General features: G+C 37.8%; 1 protein-coding gene across 6 annotated transcripts in view; it reads right to left on the bottom strand.

The window, feature by feature from the left end:
* Positions 1-20,390, bottom strand: part of herc1 (HECT and RLD domain containing E3 ubiquitin protein ligase family member 1) — a 138,826-nt gene that overhangs the window by 94,806 nt on the left and 23,630 nt on the right. For all 6 annotated transcript variants that reach the window (XM_018092387.2, XM_018092388.2, XM_004915969.4 and 3 more), the window contains exons 3-10: positions 14,301-14,396; positions 7,896-8,090; positions 6,494-6,805; positions 6,312-6,408; positions 5,226-5,369; positions 2,943-3,070; positions 1,368-1,512; positions 47-218 (exon numbers count right to left, since the gene is read on the bottom strand). In XM_018092387.2, coding sequence (XP_017947876.1) covers positions 47-218; positions 1,368-1,512; positions 2,943-3,070; positions 5,226-5,369; positions 6,312-6,408; positions 6,494-6,805; positions 7,896-8,090; positions 14,301-14,396 — 1,289 coding nt within the window. The remainder of the gene's footprint in view (positions 1-46; positions 219-1,367; positions 1,513-2,942; positions 3,071-5,225; positions 5,370-6,311; positions 6,409-6,493; positions 6,806-7,895; positions 8,091-14,300; positions 14,397-20,390) is intronic.

Genomic DNA, 20,390 nt, shown 5'->3' with positions numbered 1-20,390 from the left:
ATATAAAATTATCAATACAATGGAAAATTATCTGGTCATATTTTACCTGTCTCTTGGCAAGGCAGTCCATGCCAGGCTGTGTGACGTGCCTGCTGAGATCTGCTGAATGGCTACTCCATCTAATCCGCTCACCTTCTTGGGTTTTGTAATAGGGCCAGTTGAATTGCCCTGGCCACACTGACCCATTGAATTGTTGCCCCAAGCATACACTTCATTATCTAAGGGAGAAAAAAATACATTAACCATTTTCCAAGCCACTGTGATTTGATTCTCTAAAATGTATTTAAGATTAATTTCAAGAGGATTTAAATCCCCTACAAAATTAAAAGAGGACATATAGAGCTAAGAACAATTATTTCCCACTGCATTATACACCTCAAAATACAGAAGTCTTTTGTAATGCTTCAAAGACGTCCTCAAATTCCATGCTAACATCAGGACAATTATTGTATGTGGAGATAGCAGCTTGGCAGAGCTGGCAAAGTTGGCTACTCACATTCTACTGTGCTTCTGGAAAGGATATAATAAAATCACTCATTTATAACACAGAGAGGTGTAATCAGGTAACACTTATCTTAGCTCAAATTAAAATGAGACTCCTTATCTTAATATTTATCATGTGTGATGGCTACGATGCTCTGTTGTCACCTTTTCATGTTAGTCAGTTTTACAAAGGTAACAAGAAAAAGAGAGGAAACTGTGCAGAGAAGCATCTGAAAGTTCCTTCAAACAAGAGAGAGAGACAGATCGGTGCAGAGCAACTTTAAGAAACAATGACTGCTTCAGTCATTTAGCAGTGGCGGCCAGGCCCACAGCCAGCCAGCATAGCTGTTTAAAGCGGTTATGTAAATACATGATATTAGCAGGTACAATGCCTAGTCAAGTACAGCTTGTGCTGGTGCTAGTTTAAATTCAATTTAAAGGAACCGTAACACCAAAAAATGTATATATTTCAAACAAATCTAACTATAACGTACTGCTGCCCTGCACTGGTAAAAGTTTTGTGTTTGCTTCAGAAAGATTAGAGTTTATATAAACCCTGGTGTTTAGCCATGGGGGCAGCCATTCTAAAGAAGAAAAGGCACAGGTTATATAGCAGCTAACAGATAAACCCTGTAGAATACAATGGTGTCTTATCTGTTATCTGCTATGTAACCTGTGCCTTTTCTCCTTTTTTCCAGCTTGAATGGCTGCCCCCATGGCTACACAGCAGCTTATTTATATAAACTATAGTAGTGTTCCTGAAGCAAACACCCCAGTTTTACCAGTGCAGGGCCACAGTATATTATATTTCAATTACTTTAAAACACTTTCATTTTTTGGTGTTACTGTTCCTTTAAAGCAAACATTGTAAATAAGTATTATACCATGAGATAAAGCTAGACAATGGCTGTCTCCAATTGAAATATCCACTATCCTGGTGGCAGCTAGCTCTTCAATAAGTTTGGGCCTCAGGGCAGTAGCTTCTGAAGATCCACAGCCTAAGCAGGCTCCGCAGCCCCATGCGTACACCTAAACACAACAATCGCAGGTGTTAGAAGAGCAGACTGTCATTTAAGGTTAACACAGGTAGTTAAAATGAAACAGTATTCACTCCTTGAAACTCTAAAATAAAACCAGGATAGATGATAGATAGATGATAGATTAGATAGATAGATAGATAGATAGATAGATAGATAGATAGATAGATAGATAGATAGATAGATAGATAGATAGATAATACTTGTAGCAAGTGCACTTCTCAAAAAAGCCACTACCCGGTGCTACCAAAAAGAATTAAAGGGGACATGTCACCCAGACATAAAAGTTGTATAATAAAAGCCTTTTTCAAATTAAACATGAAAACCAATCTCAGCTGTCAATGATTTATTGCCTGCAACGCCAGTGCATGGGTATGAGTATCAGGTCTCCTATATATGATATATATCATTTACATAGCACAAGTTTATCTTGCTTGACAAACACAATAGAAAAGAATTTGGAATTATTTCTAGGTGACAGGTTTAACAATTATTCATAAATAATCAAAATTATTTTCTATTATAAAGGAAGGAGCTAAAACAATAAAAAAAAAAAACCACAAACACAAATCTATGTAGTACCCCTTTAGGCTGATGGCCCATGGAGTGAGTAAGTTGCCCACAACAGATCTCTGCTACCAGGGGCAATTAACTTGCTCCGTCGCCATCAGCCTTACATTTTTCTAATCTGCCCACCAACTTTTATTAGATTAAATAAGAACCACTGTTTACATGCAATTTGTCTTTATCCTGGATCCTGTATCTGGAGGGAAGCTTAAAAGAAATATATTCCTTAAGCAACTTTTGAAAAAAATAATAAAGTTCAGAATTTCAGCAGCAATCTAGCTGCTAGGATTTGATTTATGCTAACAACCAGGCAGCTGCTTGAATGAGGGACTGAATGTTTTCAAAACGCATCCGTTAATAAAGCTTCTCCAGCAGAACCCTGCATTGAAATAGTTTTTTTTGGGGGGGGGTTTGTTTTTTTTGGGGGGGGGGGGTTTGTTTTTTTTAAAGCTCAGGCAGACATTTTTTATATGTAATTTTAAAATTTTGCATGGAGCTAGACAAATTCATTACTTCTCAGGGTGCCACAGTTATCTGACTTGTGCTCTGATAACACTTTATTAGTGTGCTGCAAGATGAAATAATATCACCCCTGGCTTAGGTCCCTGTTTCAGGTATGGTAGAAAGGAGTTTTTTTCAGAAAAGGGCCAAAAGTGCAAGTTTTGGTTGGGAGGGAAAGATTATATATATGGGTTAAAGGCTTTGCTTAGACAGAAGTTGGGATCACAGAGAAGTCACAGTGAAGAAGAAGCACAGAAGACAGGGCGGGGATGTTAGAAAGGAAATGTATGGCAAGGCTATACATTGTTACACTTATACAATTGTTTTTAAGGTATTTTACATTTTTTAGCTTACCTGTCCAGTAGAGGTTAAGGCTAGTGAGGACTGACTCCCTGCACATACTTTCCGAGTGAACATTCCTTGCAAAGCTTCCACCACTTTGGGCTTGTATACTCTGTTAGTGTCTCCATGTCCCAGCTTACCTGCAAAATAAATTGCTAGTAGGGGCCAGCTGGAACAGAAAGGATTTTGTTTTTTTTTTTTTATATAGTACAGGTATTGGATCCGTTATCTGGAAACCGGTTATCCAAAAGCTCTGAATTACAGAAAGGCCATCTCCCACAGACTCCATTATAAGCATTAAAATTAATTAATCTGTAATAAAAGAGAAGTTTGTAATTGATCCCACCTAGTATATATTTTAGTGCTGTCCAACTTCTGTGGTACCGAGGGCTGGAATTTTTCAGGCCTACATGATGGATGTAAGTCAGTTTTGCCCACACCCCTTTTTAAACTACACCTGTATTATCACATGACCATACCCATATTAATGGTGGTAGTACAGCAATAACCTTCCATACTCTGCCTGCCCTACCCTGCCTGTGTGTGCCATACTTTACCAGTGCTATGCTGCCTGTGTGTGTCATACTCTGCCTGCCCTACCCTACTTGTGTGTGCCATATTCTGCCTGCCCTATGCTGCCTGTGTGTATGGCACACACAGGCAGCATAGGGCAGGCAGAGTATGGCACACACAGACAGCATACAGTGACACAATGCTGGCATTGCTCCTACAATACTATATATTAAATTATATATTTGTGGGCTTCTACTGCTCCTACAGTCTGAGGTGTGAACAGATGAACAATGTGGGGCTTACAGTCTGATCCTGAGGTGTGAACAATGCAGTGGGTGAACAATTTAGAGATTAAAAGGTGTGAACAACACAGGGGATTACATTTTTAAACAATACAGGGGGTTTACAGCCTGAATCTGAGGTGTCATACCATGCAGGGGGCCAGTTAATCATAGTTCTGATACCATTTAAAGCTTACATAAAGATAAGCCATCAAAACAGCCAGACAGGTCGGGGGCCACATAGAGGGGGGGGGTCGCAGGCCACCAGTTGGACAGCACTGATATAATTAATCCTTATTGGAGGGAAAACAATCCTACTGGGTTTATTTAATGTATAAATCATATTTTAGTAGCCTTAAGGTATGGAGATCCAAAATACAGAGATCCAAATCTGGAAAACCTCAGGTCCCGAGCATTCTGGATAATAGGTTCAATACCTGTACATGCATATAAGCATATATTGCCAGGCCAGTATACATGCACACACAAAGGCTATCTTTTGCACAATTTTATCTGTGCATGTATAGCAAACTTTAACACTGACTAGTCCAAAGTGATGATCATACAATTTTTAGATACTAATTTGTGTCATGATTTAATACCTAGAATCTTATGACACTGCTTCATGCAAACTATCATTATCATAATACCTAGAATTGCATGTAATAATCCTAAAAGGTACACTAGGGTCTACAATATTATTTTTAATATGGTAATGACATGCATACATTGTCCAGACAGACCCTTTCAGCAGGAACATAATTGTGATAAAATAAATTAGGACATCCTAGTCAACGTCATCTGTGGTTTTTATATACTCTGAGAAACATATCTAGGCTCATGACAAACACAGGTTTCTTTTTTCCCTACTTTAACCGCCATGCATTAATTATAATGACAGGCTGGTACAGGCAAATATAATTGTATTTTATTTATTTATATTGCACCAGAAATTTACACAGTGATTTACACAAATGAGGTTGTTATAAATTAAGCAGTGAAAATAAATACTTCAATTCTAGAAGTTTCAATACACAGTTCGGATGAGGTCCCTGTCCCAGAAACAAAATGGGAAGGGGAAACAGTACAAAGGTCATGGCTGTGTTGCTGTAGAGAAAGACTATCAAAGTGCTCCCTCTAGAAAGTGATTTTATCAGACTAAAAATGTGTATTTGATCGTTTTCAGGCCAAAATCTGCCTGAATCATAAGTTTCAGGAAGATTTCCCTCCAGTGTTTCCTCAGAAATCTTAACTCAAGCGAAAAAGCTGCTGGCAGGGAAAATATGTGTTATGAGGCTTATGTTGGCTATACATGGCCAGATTTAAAATCCCAAGACTAAGTTGGCAGCTTCTCTCTGTTGGGTGAGAACTACATCAGCACATCAATATAGTCTTTCCTGATGGACCTGCACATGCCTCTGATATGATCGTTGGCCTAACAATTGGATTAGCCCAATTTTGCTCCACATGTAGGTGTACAATAGTTTTGGGTTATACATACCATTATCTCCTCCTCCAAATGACCAAACAGTTCTCCCATCTTTAGACAAGGCAATTGTATGTGAGCTACCACAGGACACCTCACCCACATTACTAATATCTTTTACTAGAGTTGGGATGTTCCGGCTGTTACTATCTCCATGACCTAGAAAGAAAAAGTGATTATGCAAATTAAAAAAGGGCTACAATCCAATTAGGTACAGACACTCTTAAAATATTCTAAATGTATAAACTAAAGGAAACAAAATTGCATATTTAACGGTTTAGCTTTAGTTTTAAAGGTGCAGTTCCTAGCCCATATGACCAGAAATGCCAATAATTTTCTGACATTGTAACAAACCAAGTTTCTTTACCCTTGCTTTTCTGCTTGATAAAAGCACAAGACTTGGAGAGTGAGTAGATTCCCTTTAAACAAGCTTTAAAGGAGAAAGAAAGGTAAAAACTAAGTAAGCTTTATCAGAAAGGTCTAAAGGCCATAAGCACTCACAGAAATGCTGCACTGACTTCTCTGAAAAAAAGATTAGTTATGTCTGTAATTCCTGTGCCACAGACACGCAGCTTTCTGGTCTCTGCTCTCTCCTGCACCCCCCTCCCTCAAGAATGCTAAGAACTCACTCCCCCCCCTTAGGAATGTGGATCTGAGCCAATCAGCAGGAAGCTGATTCATAGTCTAACTAACTGAGCATGTTCAGTTTGGTCTGCAGGTCTGTGGCATTATGGGAACTTTCTTTACACAGCTCAGCATGTTTTTCTTCCTGTTTGGTTTCAGATCTTCTGAACAGGTTAAATATGGGGAGACTTAAGGGCACTATTGAGACAACTGAAGGTATGCCTGCAGTTTGAGATTAACTCTTTACTAGCCTTTCCTTCTCCTTTAAACAGATTAACCAGCTCCAATGTATATAATGCAAAAAATACATACTAGGAACAAAAAGAAAAAGAACAGTAACACAATTGGCAGAAAAGCATTATTTTTATTTTATACCAACATCTCTCTGTTCACATTTGGTGTAAATAAAATAATTTTAAACTTTAGGAAAATTACTATATATCACATTAACAAAAAATATATTTAGGAAATACTTACCTAGTCTACCAAAATCTCCTTCTCCCCATGTATAAAGCTCTCCATCTTCTGTAACTGCAGCACTGTGCCTGTAGCCAGCTGAAACACACACCACAACCTGCAAAAGTAAAAGGACGGTTGCATAGCAGGGAAGTGAAAAAGTTATAAAAAGAAAGTTTTTTTTTTCTCTTTTGGTCACTTACTTTTCCTTGTAAAGTCCCTTGGATAAGCTTTGGATATTTTTGTGTGGAACTGTTTCCATGACCCAGCTTGCCATAGTCACCATCCCCCCAACTAAAGACTTCTCCTTCTGTGGTAAAGGCTAGTGTGTGTCCATCTGAACCCTTTGAAGAGGAAACTTTCTTGATTGAACGATGAGGCTCAAAGGTTAGCTTTTTCAGAGTAGACTGGTTGTTGGAATCTCCGAGGCCCAATCTTCCATAGCTCCCTTTACCACAGGCTCTAACTGAGCCATCAGTCGATATAACAAAAGTGCAGTACTGTCCAGCTTCGATCTGAAAGTGAAAGAACTAAAACTTACTACAAATGTACTAAACAATCATCATCTAGAGCAAAACAAGAATTGATAATTTAGTAAGCATCCACATGGGAATGCAGCCCAATAAAAAGTAACAATGCAGAAATTCAATAAAATTGTATGCTATGGGCTAAAATTCACATCACAATATCAGCTACACTCTACCCTAGAGGCTAATACCTGTTCGAAATAGATATAGAATATATGCACAGTGGATTAGCACACTTGAAATGGAATAAACCCATGCTACTACATGCTACTATACAACATGGGTTGTTCTCAAATACAGACAATGGTAAGAAGTTCTTGAAAACCGAGTTGCAGGAACTGAATGAGAAGCTGGTTAAACATCACAGATACATTTGACTACGATATGTTGGATGACAATAACCTTGTATATAGTGTATGTGGACATGCCCACTGCCATGCAACACTGGGAGCAACATTGAGCAACACCAGTGAACAACCACCTGCAAGTTTCATTAACTTGACCTATACTAGTATTAATCTGGGGTATCAAGGGAACAGCACACCAGCCTTGGAGGCCCCCTCCCTCGTTGCAATCTCCCCACCATGTTACTCCTGTTGCTGCTACCACTCTGTTGCTGATAAATTAATCCCCCCAGAATTTTTCCCTGTGTCTTGCTTGACCATGATCTGGACACAGTGAATGGAAATGCCATGCTAAGGGTTGTGTTGTGAAATTTTTATTTTTGTGGGGGTGTGGATTTCATCACCTTACCTCAGTAAGAAAGTTTCACATTCATTTTTAATTAATAAAAAGACAGGGCTTACAATAATTTTTTATTTGTTTAAAAAAGTGGGAAAAGTTTGTGCATTTAGTGGACCTAAAGCTTTTGAACATCTTAAATAATAAATGTATTTCTAAAGAAAAGATATAATTTTTTTGATGAGGCTACAATGCATTAATTAAAGTAAAAGTGTTCAGTACTTACCAGATTTCAATGATCTAATGTTAGCGACCCAAAAAGTCAAGGGTCCTAGTTAAAACACAGTTTTTGAAGGCACAGTTCCACTGTAAAATAATAGCACTGGAGGATACTCACTGTCTGTGCATCAGAGAAGCAAGGGGCCAGTTTTGGCTGTAAGATTTTTTCTTGAGTTCCTTCCACTAGTTGGTGGCTGCTGTTACTCCCCCACACATATACTTCACAAGTCTCTGATACTACTGGGTTTTCCCCACTCTGGATGCTGTCCGGACTGGCACATGTTCTTGAATAGTCAGAGGCCATCTGGCAGACCTGAAAGTAATTTTGGATTAAATAAGACAAAGCACTTTGATAGGGAATAAATGGACCCTAATCCACAGCAGATCCATAAAAAAAGCAGATTTAGCCTGTCCATACATTAGCAGATTTAAGCAAAAAAATCAGCCCAAGTCGGCAGCTTATCTGTTGTTTATGGGCCCTCCCTAACATATATCTAAATACAGGCCAGATATATCAGGTTGGAAAATCCCATCAGGCAAGGACTGCATTGGCAAATCGATAAGGCAGACACATATTCCTATTATGATCAGATCTTTGGCCTGGGGCCAAATAAGCGGATCACTCTAATGTGGCCCAGCATATAGGTTTGACCTCACTAAACAAGCAGATCTTAAAGTGTATTGGCAGCCTCTGTATTACATTTCTCTGACTATAACAGACTATATGCACAATTATTTTTACCCATGAGCTAAATTCAAATGTAAAAAAAGAGTTGGGGAGCAACACAAGCACAAAAATGTGCCTGGGTGTGTCAAATAAGGGCGCTGATTGGTTATTTGGTAGCCCCTAGGTAGGTTATGTGGACTGGCAGCCTACAAAAGGCACTGTCTGGCAGTACACCTTTTTTTTACTCAACTAAATCTTGCTTCTAAGCTAGGAATTTAAAAATAAGCACCTGCTTTAGTGCCACTGAGGGCAACATCCAATGGGTTGGTGAGCAACATGCTCACAAGCCACTGATTGGGGATAACGGAGTCAATAACATACTGCTTTTTCTACTGCAATGAGATATAAAAAAATCCATCAATGTAAAAGGCAGTCCGAAAAAAAAACTCCAATATAGCACTTGACTATCTGGTATCTCTAAGTAGTTTAGAAATACATCTATCAAAACAAATCTATCCTGTGTGCCCAGTGACTGGCGGATATCATGACTGCTTATTTATAGATAGTGGTTCCTTGTAGTATGACTCATGTATCTACTGGTACTCCCCCACATAAGAAAAGTGGAGATTACTGTTCATAAAACTGTAATTTTATACTTTATTTATAAAGTATATATAGACAAATATTTAAACAAATGCTGCTGCTAACTTTATTGGACAGTTGTGCACTGGAAACATTAATGTAATTCTGATCTGACTGCTGGGCCAAACAAGTAGTACTCATCTCTGGTTATAGTACTGACCGTGCACCCCCTAACTGTTCCTACTTAGGTAGGGCAGTCCTGAACTGTAAAACCAAAATGGGATTGGGTTTGTTAAAAACTCAACAGGGTTGATCATGGAAAAGTCTGGTTGCACGGGGCACAGGCCAAACTTGTGTCAATTTTTAAAATGTCAGGAGGTATGTCACATTATTGATTGATGAACATGTGAAGCATAGCTAATAGCTAGACCTCTCAAAGTTGGTTCAAATACTGTATCCTCATGCAATAACATACATACAACTAGATAGATAAGAGCAGTACAGGTATGGGATCCTTTATCCAGAAAGCTCTAAATTAAAGGAAAGGCAATTTTCCATTAACTCAATTTTAATCAATAAATTCAAATGTTACAAAATGTGTTCCTTTTTCCTCTGTAATAATAAAACAGAACCTTGTATAGTTTGGATATAATTAATCCTTCTTAGAGGCAAAACAATCCTATTGGGTTTATTTAATGTTTAAATGATTATTTTTAGCAGCTATAGAGATCCAAATGACATAAAGACCTCTTATCCTGTGCATTATGGATAACAGGTTCCACAACTGTTCAATGATTGCTCCATTTTGTTTATAAATCGAAAATATGCAATTCTTATGTTGCACACATCACTCAAACTCAGTTGCATCTTAGTCTGCATTAAGCTTATTATTATAAAACACAAGTCAACGAAGCAGAAAAAAAGCAACTGAAAAAGAGCTTTAAAAGAACTCTTAGGGGCCGATTTATTAAAACAAGAATTTGAATCCCGAATGGGAAAAATTCGGATTGGATACGATCATTTCTGAAGATCGCGACTTTCGTATTGAACGATTGTAAACGTCAGGAAAACCTTTCCGACTTTGATCCTTCTGTGCATGACTTTGGAAGCCTCCCATAGGACTCAATGGCACTCTGCACGACAATACGAATGTCGCAATGGCGTTGAAAAATTTGCGCAAGATATGAAAAATTCGACTAAATTAACACAAAAATAACGATCATTACGAAAAAAAACGCATTCGGAGCATTCGTGGACTGATAAATCTCCCCCTTAGTATGCAGTGAACAGTAATACTCAAGCAATTTGAAGTTGGTCTTCATTTTTGGTGGTTTAAAGTTTAATTACAGTTCAATTCTAAATATTCCCAAGAATGCTCTAAGTTAAAAAAAAGTTAAAAAAAAATTTCAGCATAAGCCTACTTTAAGTGCAATACTTAATTTATCTGGATCTTGTACGTTCACTATAAGGCAAAATCATTTTACATGAAAAGACACCTAACAAAATTTCTGTCAAATGACATTTTTACACAAACCAGGTCAACCTGTTCTTTTCAGTTCCAAAAAAAGTGCCCCCTGGCAGCAACAGAGGACGTTGGCTTTCTTCCAACGGTGTGCCAATTTAAAGCAAATGTTACAGAACTCAGAACTAGCATTAACATCTACCGCTGAGCGCACAAATATAGGCTTTGCATTTATCTCAAATAATGTACGAACAACAGTACAGGTATGGGACCTGTTATCCACAATGCTCGGGACCCGGGGTATTCCGGATAAGGGTCCTTTCTGTAATTTGGATCTCCATAACTTAACTCTGCTAAAAATAATTTAAATATTAAATAAACCCAATAGGCTTGTTTTGCCTCCAATAAGGATTAATTACATCTTAGTTGGGATCAAGTACAAGGTTCTGTTTTATAATTACAGAGGAAAAGGAAATCATTTAAAAAAAAATTAGAATTACTTGCTTATAATGGAGTCTATGGGAGATCGCTTTTCCGTAATCCGGAACTTTCTGGATAACGGGTTTCCAGATAAGGGATCCCATATCTGTACAATGGTTTATGGGCACATACCAATTTTTTATCTATATGCATTAGCAAAAATTAATTGATGCAAAATCTTAGTGAACCACAGTGAGAGCTATTCGCATTCATCCAGCTAGAGGGGATCTCCAACACCTTTAGCTACTCCTCCGACTGCAGCTCAGTGCTTCATACGGCTGCTTTGTGCATGTCTCCGCAAGTCCTCATTCACTGGACTGCTGTATTATCCAATCTCGTTTATTATTTATTTTTTGTAGCACAGCAGTATGTGCAATGAATCATACATTTTAAAGAAAATTATAACATTTTAAAGCAAACTAACAGCCAATTGGCAGCAAGTAAGGGCAAGAGACCAGGCAATGATGCGATGATGATTGCAGGTGACCAGTTTTGTAGGGGAAATGTATCCCCATTTGTACACAAAAAATACAAAGCTATTTCAGAAAAATTCAGCAAAATTAAAGGTTTATTGAGAGGAAAAAAGAATTTATACTGCTTGTTAGCCAAATTGCTTAATGATTATGCAAAGTTAGTGGTAAAGGTGAACCGCCCCATCAATATTTGGCAATATTAGCATACCCTTTGGAAAACAAGTACTTTCTGTCTCTCTCCACTGACAGTTTAGATTACTCTCTGTTTCAGTTCTTCCAGATTTAAAGGATGCCTTCTTCCAACTGCAGATTTCAAATCTTTCCATAATTGTTCAATAGAATGAAGGACTGAACTTGACGCTGGCCATTTCAAAAAGCATATAAAATTCTGGAATCACGGAAGCACACCGATTAATTTACAAATCGGTGTAATGATCAATTTGAGTGCCAAACATGCTCTGCTTCTGTCTGTTATCATTCAATAAATCTTCTATGAACACTTAAACCATAGCAACATGTGAGACAACATATTCCTTACATTTGACCTTCAAATAGCACCAGGAATGGGTAAAGAAAATTCTGTGCTTCAGGTTACTGTCCAGCTGGAAAACGCATAGTTTGCTATGCAAACCCATCTTTTTTTATACTTTGATTCAAAACTGGGTTTCAAGATTTCTTGGTTATGTCCATTTCGTGATGCTCCCATTTACAGAAGCAGCAAAGTACTTTAACAGACCACCTCCTTGTTTGACTGTAGGAATTGTATTCTTTTCTTTGAAGGCTTAATTTATTTCCTGGTAGATAGAGATGTTATGCTTTGTTACAACAGCAATAATTGTGTTTCATTTGTCCACAGGACATTCTCCTAAAATGCACCTAAAGCCAAGGATTTCAGCTTCTTAAGGTGCATTTTTGCAAACTCAGTGTCAGCAGTGGAGTCTTTCTGGTCTCCCAACAAAGAGCCAATTTTCATTCAATTAGAGGCAGATAGAGCAACTCTTGCAACTTGTGCTTGAAGCTTGAATATGTCTTGCAGCTGATAAAGCTTCTCTGCAATCTTTGATACATTTTTTCACTTAAGTCCACAATCTCTTGAGGTCTTGTGATGGTTTTGCAACCCTGAGATTCCCCATGCTTTTTTTTTTCCAAATTTCTCTGTCATCTCCTCAGACTTTTCTTTCCTTTTATGTATTTTCTACATTTTCACACAATACAGCAGAATAAAGAAATAAGTTTTCTTAATTCACCTGCAACTCATCAGAGGTGAGTTAACTTACATATTAAAAAAGAATCACCTGCTTAAAGTGCCACTAATTTAGTCTAGTCCAATTTAGTAAATCAGCTTTTTTGTGTTATTTCACTGCAAATAAAAAATACATGCGAAAACACAGAATTGTTGCAGTCAACTCTTTTCTGGCAGAACTGGTGATTTATTTAAATAAGTACAAGGGTGCCAATCTTTGTGCCCACCCACAACCTTATTCCTGTAAAAAGGGTTAAGCAGCGTTGCAAAAGGACCCCCTCTGCTATGAAACTGGTATGTGTTCAATTAAAAATTCTATGGTTTTATGAGTAGCCATTAACATTATAATTTAAAAGCAGAAATAAAGAAAAGTGGCTTAGAAGTGCAAATCAATGCTTAAACGAAATGACTGGGCCTTCACTTTTGGAAAAAAATATTTGCTTTGGAGCATATACCTGCCAGATTTAAAGTAAATATTGGTATTTGAAGAGATTGTCTTTATAAAAGCACAATCTCAGAACACAGTTAAAATTACAAAATTTACAAGGACACAGCTGCTGTGTAAAGTATGACTCAAAATAGTAGTGGCATGAAAGGTCATAAAGCCACTTACCAAACACTATAAAGTTAATTATAACCTTCAGAATCACTATAAAATAACCAGACATATCTGCAGGGAGGCATAGAATACAATACAGGTATTGGGCCTGTTATCCAGAATACTCAGGACCTGGGGTTTTCCGGATAAGGGATCTTTCCGTAATTTGGATCTCCATAACTTAAGTCTGCTAATAAATCATTTAAATATTTAATAAACCCAATAGGCTTGTTTTGCCTCCAATAATTATATCTTAGTTGAGATCCAGTACAAGGTACAAGTGATTATTATTACAGAGAAAAAGGAAATCACTTTTAAAAATTTGAATAATTTTCATATAATGGAGTCTAAGGGAGATGGCATTTCCGTAATTTGGAACTTTCTGGATAATGGGTTTGCGGATCAGGGACCCCATACCTGTACTATAGTTTATTACACTTACTATAACTCTCTAAATAAAATTCATGTTGTGCTAAAATCCCAGTGCATATTGTAGAGCATCAATAACCAGTGAAGAAAATGTAGGTACTTGTTACTTAGAACAAAAGATGCCCCAACTTAAAAGGGACAAAACAGAGCCTTTGGTAAGTGATCTATTCTGCACTTCCTAAGAGACTCTTCTGACTTCTATATTGTAAATACTGCAGAGATTATATAACAGGGAGTTTTGAACTTATTGGAATCATCAGACATGCATAATTCAATTAATTCTGTAGAACTTTCTAAGAATAATTAGTCCAACACTTCAGTTATGTGATGAGAGTTGATCAGTTAGCATGACCAGGGGCACCAACACTTTTAAGAAGCCCTAGCCACAGTGATAATGAATAAGCGGTGAACAGTTTAATGCTGCGATACCTCAGCAAGAACATCAGATGTTTCATGTATAAATTAAGAAGCTTTACTTGGCTTTTAACACCAACTAAACCACTCTTTGAATGATCAAATATACTAGAAAAGCAAAAAAATAAAAAGATTTAAAATAAGAGATCTATATATGATGTGATTAGGATTTTACCTCTTCAAACAGGCACAAAGCAGCTTCATAGAGTGAACACAAGCCATCGGATGTCCTGGTTGGTTCCCTCCACTGACTACGATCAGCTGAAGACCCCTACACAAAAAAGGGGGGAAGGGGGCAGAATTTTAAATATATACCAAGAAATACAGCACAAAATACATTTCCATAAACTCCTATATTAAATAAGTAAACAAAGCTTAAAATATAACATTAAATAACTTACAAAAATGTATAAATGTTAACAGCGAAAGGTTTATGACACCTGGTTTCCAACTTCATAAATTGCAAAAAGTGATTAAAGAGATTAAAATCAAAAACACCTTTTGCATATATGTCTATGTTTCAACTAATAAACAAATATGCAGTCAACAGGTCAAGTTCAAAAAAGATTTATAGTGCAAAAGTCAGTGGTCCAACATTTTGGTCACAAACCAGTGGCCTGTACATTTTCTAATGTCACTGCTGCATGTTTGGGGGGGAGGGGGCAGGATGTAGCCAAAAAGAAAGAGACCCCCACATCACAACTGATGGCTGCTGTGATAAGAAACAACAAACCACCACAGAACCGGAAAACAAGGCTTATATGATATATTTTGAAAAAGAGTTAGCTGTATTATAGAAATTCCTCAGTTTTGTTCCACAATTTCTCCATAACAATTGTGGCCATGAGTGCACAAACTTTTGCTTTCAGTTGTATTTTCATGTATGTTTGATTTATTTAATTCCAGGCTGAATTCTATACAGTACCCCTGTATAATTGATTTTTATCATGATCCATTATACTTTATGTTACACTATAAACATCTACTAACATCAGGTTTCTCTAGGCTGGTGGTGACTATGTATTTATTACATGATCAGGACATTGATACTTTGCATATTGCAGAGTTATGCTATGCATAAACAGCATATAGTACTTTATTTTTAGATTAACGTCTCCGTTCTCACTTCCTTTATGAACATACATTTCAGAGTCAGTGCAAACACAGGGATTCACAAAAGTGGAGAAAACATTTTTCTGAGTAATAAAGTCATCAAAACAGATGTAAATTAATTCTCCTTATTCACAAACAAATACCACAAGACAGTTTGCTGATACTTTTGTGAATATGTCTTCTAAGAGACAAAGAATAAATTTTTCTAAGCTTGCAGATTATTTCAAAATGGTGTACATTTTTAGCTTTCAACAGTTATTAGCTGCCTATTGTTGGATGTTAAAGGAATACTGACATGGGAAAAGATGTTTTTTTCAAAATGCATCAGTTAATAGAGCTTCTACAGCAGAATCCTGCATTGTAAGCCTTTTTTTAAAAGTGCAAACATATTTTTTAATATTTAATTTTGAAATTTCACATGGGGCTAGACATGTTTTTCATTTCCCAGGGTGCCACAGCCATGTCGCATGTTGATGGTCATGCCATTACTATTGATGGCATGACCATCAACCCTGTAAATTCAGCACGCTGCCTTGGGGTTATCTTTGACCAGTCACTCTCCTTCACTAACCATATTAATAAAACTGCCAAACCCTGCCGTTTTGTTCCTCCGCAATATTGCCAAGATACGCCCTTTCTTTCACAAGTAACAGCTAAAACACTAATCCATGCCCTTATCCTTTCCCGCTTAGATTACTGCAATCTCCTACTAACCGGCCTCCTGGACTCCCACCTCTCTCCCCTGCAATCAATTTTAAACTCTGCTGCCAGGATCCTCCTGCTCTCTCCAAAGAGGGAACCTGTTCAGCCCTGACACCAGAAATCAAACCTTTTTTATAACATTGTCATAACATTGCCTTTGCATGCTATTTATAGTTTTGCCATAAAAGTATTTGTCCAAGCTTTTACATTCCCTATCTGATCCCCCATGTTCCTCTATGAGGGGGCTGCCATATTTGTCCAGCAGGGGGCCGTTAGCATTAGGAGCTGTAACTGTCAGGCTGAGAAGGGACAGTCAGGCTGGCAAAACAGTCAGGTTTTGGGATTTCAAGTAACAATTACTTACAAAAGCAAACCTATCAGCAAAAAATGATCAACACGACCTATAGGCAACTTTTTATGTAGATTCATATTTTAAAAAGTTGTTTTTTCGTGTCAGTATCACTTTAAGCTCACTTGCATGGTTACCTGTTAAGCAACGGATAGCTTACAAAATCCTTCTGCTAACATTCAAAGCCCTTCACTCCTCTGCTCCTCACTACATTTCTTCCCTGGTCTCCCTGCACGTTCCTGGTCGTCTCCTCCGCTCCTCTCTGAGCCTCCGTCTTTTTACACCATCCACACCCACTGCGCTCTCTCATCTTAAACCTTTCTATCTCGTTGCTCCTTACCTCTGGAACTCTATCCCTGAATCCCTCCGTAGGGAACACTCACCCACTCTCTTTAAGAAAAAGCTCAGCTGTTACCTTCTGGAGCACTAAAAAAATATTTTGCCCAGTCCTGCGCTTAAGGGCAAATGCCCATACCTGATGCACTCTTACCTTCCAGTTTGTGCCTGTATGTTACCCAACCACTTAGATTGTAAGCTATATGGGGCAGGGACCTCCTTCCTACTTTGTCTCATACCACATGGCACTTATATATACATATACATATATATATATATACACATATATATATATATATATATATATATATATATATATATATATATATATATATATTTATTGTATTTATTTATTATATCACTTGTCCTCCCTGTGTGTAATTTTGTATTCTGTAAGATTGTACAGCGCTGCGTACCCTTGTGGCGCTTTATAAATAAAGTTATACATACATACATACATACATGTCACTTGTGTTCTGCTAAACTTCTGACTGATATCTGGCAGAAAATCTGCCACATATATCAGTCAGATCCAGTCAGATGAGAACAGCATAAGCGCATTGATATGGTCCTGGTCCAACAGGTCTTACTAGGCCCTGGTGTATGGTCTTATAATTGGCTTGGGGCCCATTGTGGTGGTTGTCAAATTAGGCCAAGATCTGCTTGTTTAGACCCTTGCAAATCTCACACTCACAGTGTAAGCCTCAGTTTCAGTCAAAACTCTAAGTCTAAAGTCCAGAATAAAAATAGGTATATATAATAAGTAGCTGATTGTCAACTTAAAATAGGTGATGTTTATAGCTCACATTTCAGTAGTTTAATAGTATCTGATTAAAGAGGAAAATATACCATACCTTTTTGACTTCATTCATTTGAACATATTTTTGTGCATAAAAGGTTTCTAAACTTCCAAATATAAATACATATTTTCATACCTGATTTCACAGGTTGAAAGGAAATGACAGTCTGTTTGCTTGTAGGAGCCACTCCCCCATTCCCCTTAGGCTCACAGTGTAATAATAAACAGGTTTCAAGTAAAAAATATCTTACATGATAAGGGTAAGTAAACCTTTCACAACAAATTTTAGGTTTCGCACCAGTTCCCATGCCACCTTCCTGCTGCTACAACTAAAACTTTGCCAGGAGTTTTTTCTTCCTTTTTAACAGTAGTAAATTCCTAACGGCAACAACTAGTGTGAAACTGCAATGATGATTTTAGGGCCGTGGCAGACGGGGAGATTACTCGCCCGCGACAAATCTCCCGGATATGCCATCCCATCGGCTTGAATGTAAATCGCCGGTGGGATGGCATACGCGGCACTGCGATTTCCCAAAATTGCGGAAGTTTCCTCAAGGCAACTTCCGTGATTTCGGGAAATCACGGTGCCACATATGCCATCCCACTGGCGATTTACATTCAAGCCGGTGGGATGGCATATCGGGGAGATTAGTCGCCGCAACAATGGAGATTTGTCGCGGCCGACTAATCTCCCCGTCTGCCACGGCCCTAAGAGATCGAAATCAAATTTTTGTTAATAAAGCATGCGTAAAGCCATATCGTCCTTTAAGAGACAGGGAATCTCTCAAAAGGCACATTACAAGTTACATGTATATTTGAGAATAACTTGAAGACGAACTGACATGTTTAGGAACAGCCAAAGACAAACTCAGAAAAAGGCCATTTAAAATGTTGTATGAAAAAAAAAATCTGTTTTTTTCAAAAGACAAAAGTACAGATAACTTGTGAATATGTTTGAAAATCCAACAAATCTACCTTCAGATTTATTTTGGCTTAATATCACCACTTTTGTGAATTCCCCCTTTGGGATTTTTTAAATTCCATTTGTCTGCTTCTGTAATATCTATTTATGACAAAATTTTGTAGATAACATTTCATTTGCTTTAGTAACCACTGAATAGCACTTTTGTTATCCACAAAAATCACCTGATCCTTCTCAATTAAAAGATACCCTCAACACACTACCATTTAGTGTATATCACATTTCTGTTATTTCTACTAAGGTGCATCACCTTGCACTTATAAACACTGAACCTTATTTGCCAGTTTGCCAGTTTGCTGCCAGTTTGCTGCCCAGTATTCCAATCAACCTGGGTGATTTCACAATTTAGTATTATCAACAAAGACAGCACCTTCAATGCTCACCTCAAGGTCATTCATAAGTAAGTTAAAAAGCAAAGGGCCAGGACAGACCCCTGCATCACTCTACTAATGCTGGTCCAATTAGAAAATGCTCCATTTACCACCACATGTAATGCTTCAGACAGTTCTCTACAAAAACTATAAATATTATGTTCCAGGTCATTATTAACTAGTTTAACTAGTAACCTTCTGCATGGTACTGTATCAAAAGCTTTAGCAAAGTCTAAGTAAATCACATCCTCTGCCATCCCAGAGTCTAAGTTCCTGCTCACCTCCATATAGAAGGTAATTAAATTAATCTAGCAAGATCTATTACGCATAAAACCATGCTAGCAAAAACTCACGGTATTGTGATTTTCAATGTTTTCAATTAGCATATGCCTTAAAAAGATTTCCTACCACTGATGTCAAACAAACTGGCCTATAGTTTTCAAGCTGAGAATGGAATCTCTTTATTTAAATAGTTGCATAACAATAGCAATTCGCCAATCTCTCGGCATAATGCCAGACTTCAAGGAATCCTGAAAAATTAAATAAGGAGGTTTGGCAACCACAGATCTATCTAACTAGCTATCTAGTCCTGGAACTTTGGTTATCTTTACATGTTCTATTCTCTCCTGAATTTCCACCTTAGTAACCCAGAAACCCTTAGCTGGTTCCTCAGTTGTGTAGACAGATGAAAAATAACATTATAGAATCCCTGCTTCTTCTGCACTCTCATCAACCAACTGACCTTCCTCTGATACTAAGGGTCACACCTCTTCTTGCCGAAATATTTTTTTACTACTTACATAGTTGAAAAAAAATTCTATTTAAGTTTGTCCAATAGCTTTTATGCATACTTCATTGTCTACCTTTATTGTCCACCTCCTATCTGATTAAAGTTTTAGCTGTTCCAGCTAACTTGTATGCCTTAAAAGCATGTTTTTTTCTAACACTAACTATCGAATTATGGTTTTACTTTTTGACATTCATTTTTTTTTTTACAGTGCGAATATACTGACATGTATATTTATTAAGCAGCATTTATAGATATTCTGTTATAGATATTCTGTTTCTAAAGGAAAAAGAAAGTCAAAGTCACTTGGGGGTGCCAAAACGTTAGGCACCCCCAAGTGACTTTGACCACCTACCTTTTACTCCGGGCTGGTGCCCCTGTGAGGAGGGAACAGCACCAGCCCGAGGTAGCTACCGGCGCTTCCTTCTTCCTGATTCGCTGCGCGCGCATGCGCAGTAGAGTGAAGAGCCGAACTTAAACATTAAAGTCGGCTTTTCACTCTACTGCGCATGCGCCCACCGCTGGCATTTCAGCAACTGAAGCAGGAAGAAGGAAGCGATCCGCTCCAGGTACCCCGGGCTGGTGCTGTTTTCTCCTAACAGGGGTACCAGCCCGGGGTACGAGGTAAGCGGTTAAAGTCACTTGGGGGTGCCTAACATTTTGGCACCCCCAAGTGATTTTGCCTTTCGTTTTCCTTTAACCCTGAGAAAATTCTTTCCCAGGTAATTTATTGTAGAAATGTCCTTATACTGCCAAAGTTTACGCATCTAAAATGTAGTGTTTTACTGTAGTTACTACATTATAGAGTTGTCTTTGCAAAATAAAC

This window comes from Xenopus tropicalis, chromosome 3 (genome assembly GCF_000004195.4).
Source record: "Xenopus tropicalis strain Nigerian chromosome 3, UCB_Xtro_10.0, whole genome shotgun sequence".
Taxonomy (NCBI): domain Eukaryota; kingdom Metazoa; phylum Chordata; class Amphibia; order Anura; family Pipidae; genus Xenopus; species Xenopus tropicalis.
The sequence above is the reverse complement of the archived record's forward strand: the minus strand, read 5'-3'. Positions and strand labels throughout refer to the sequence as shown.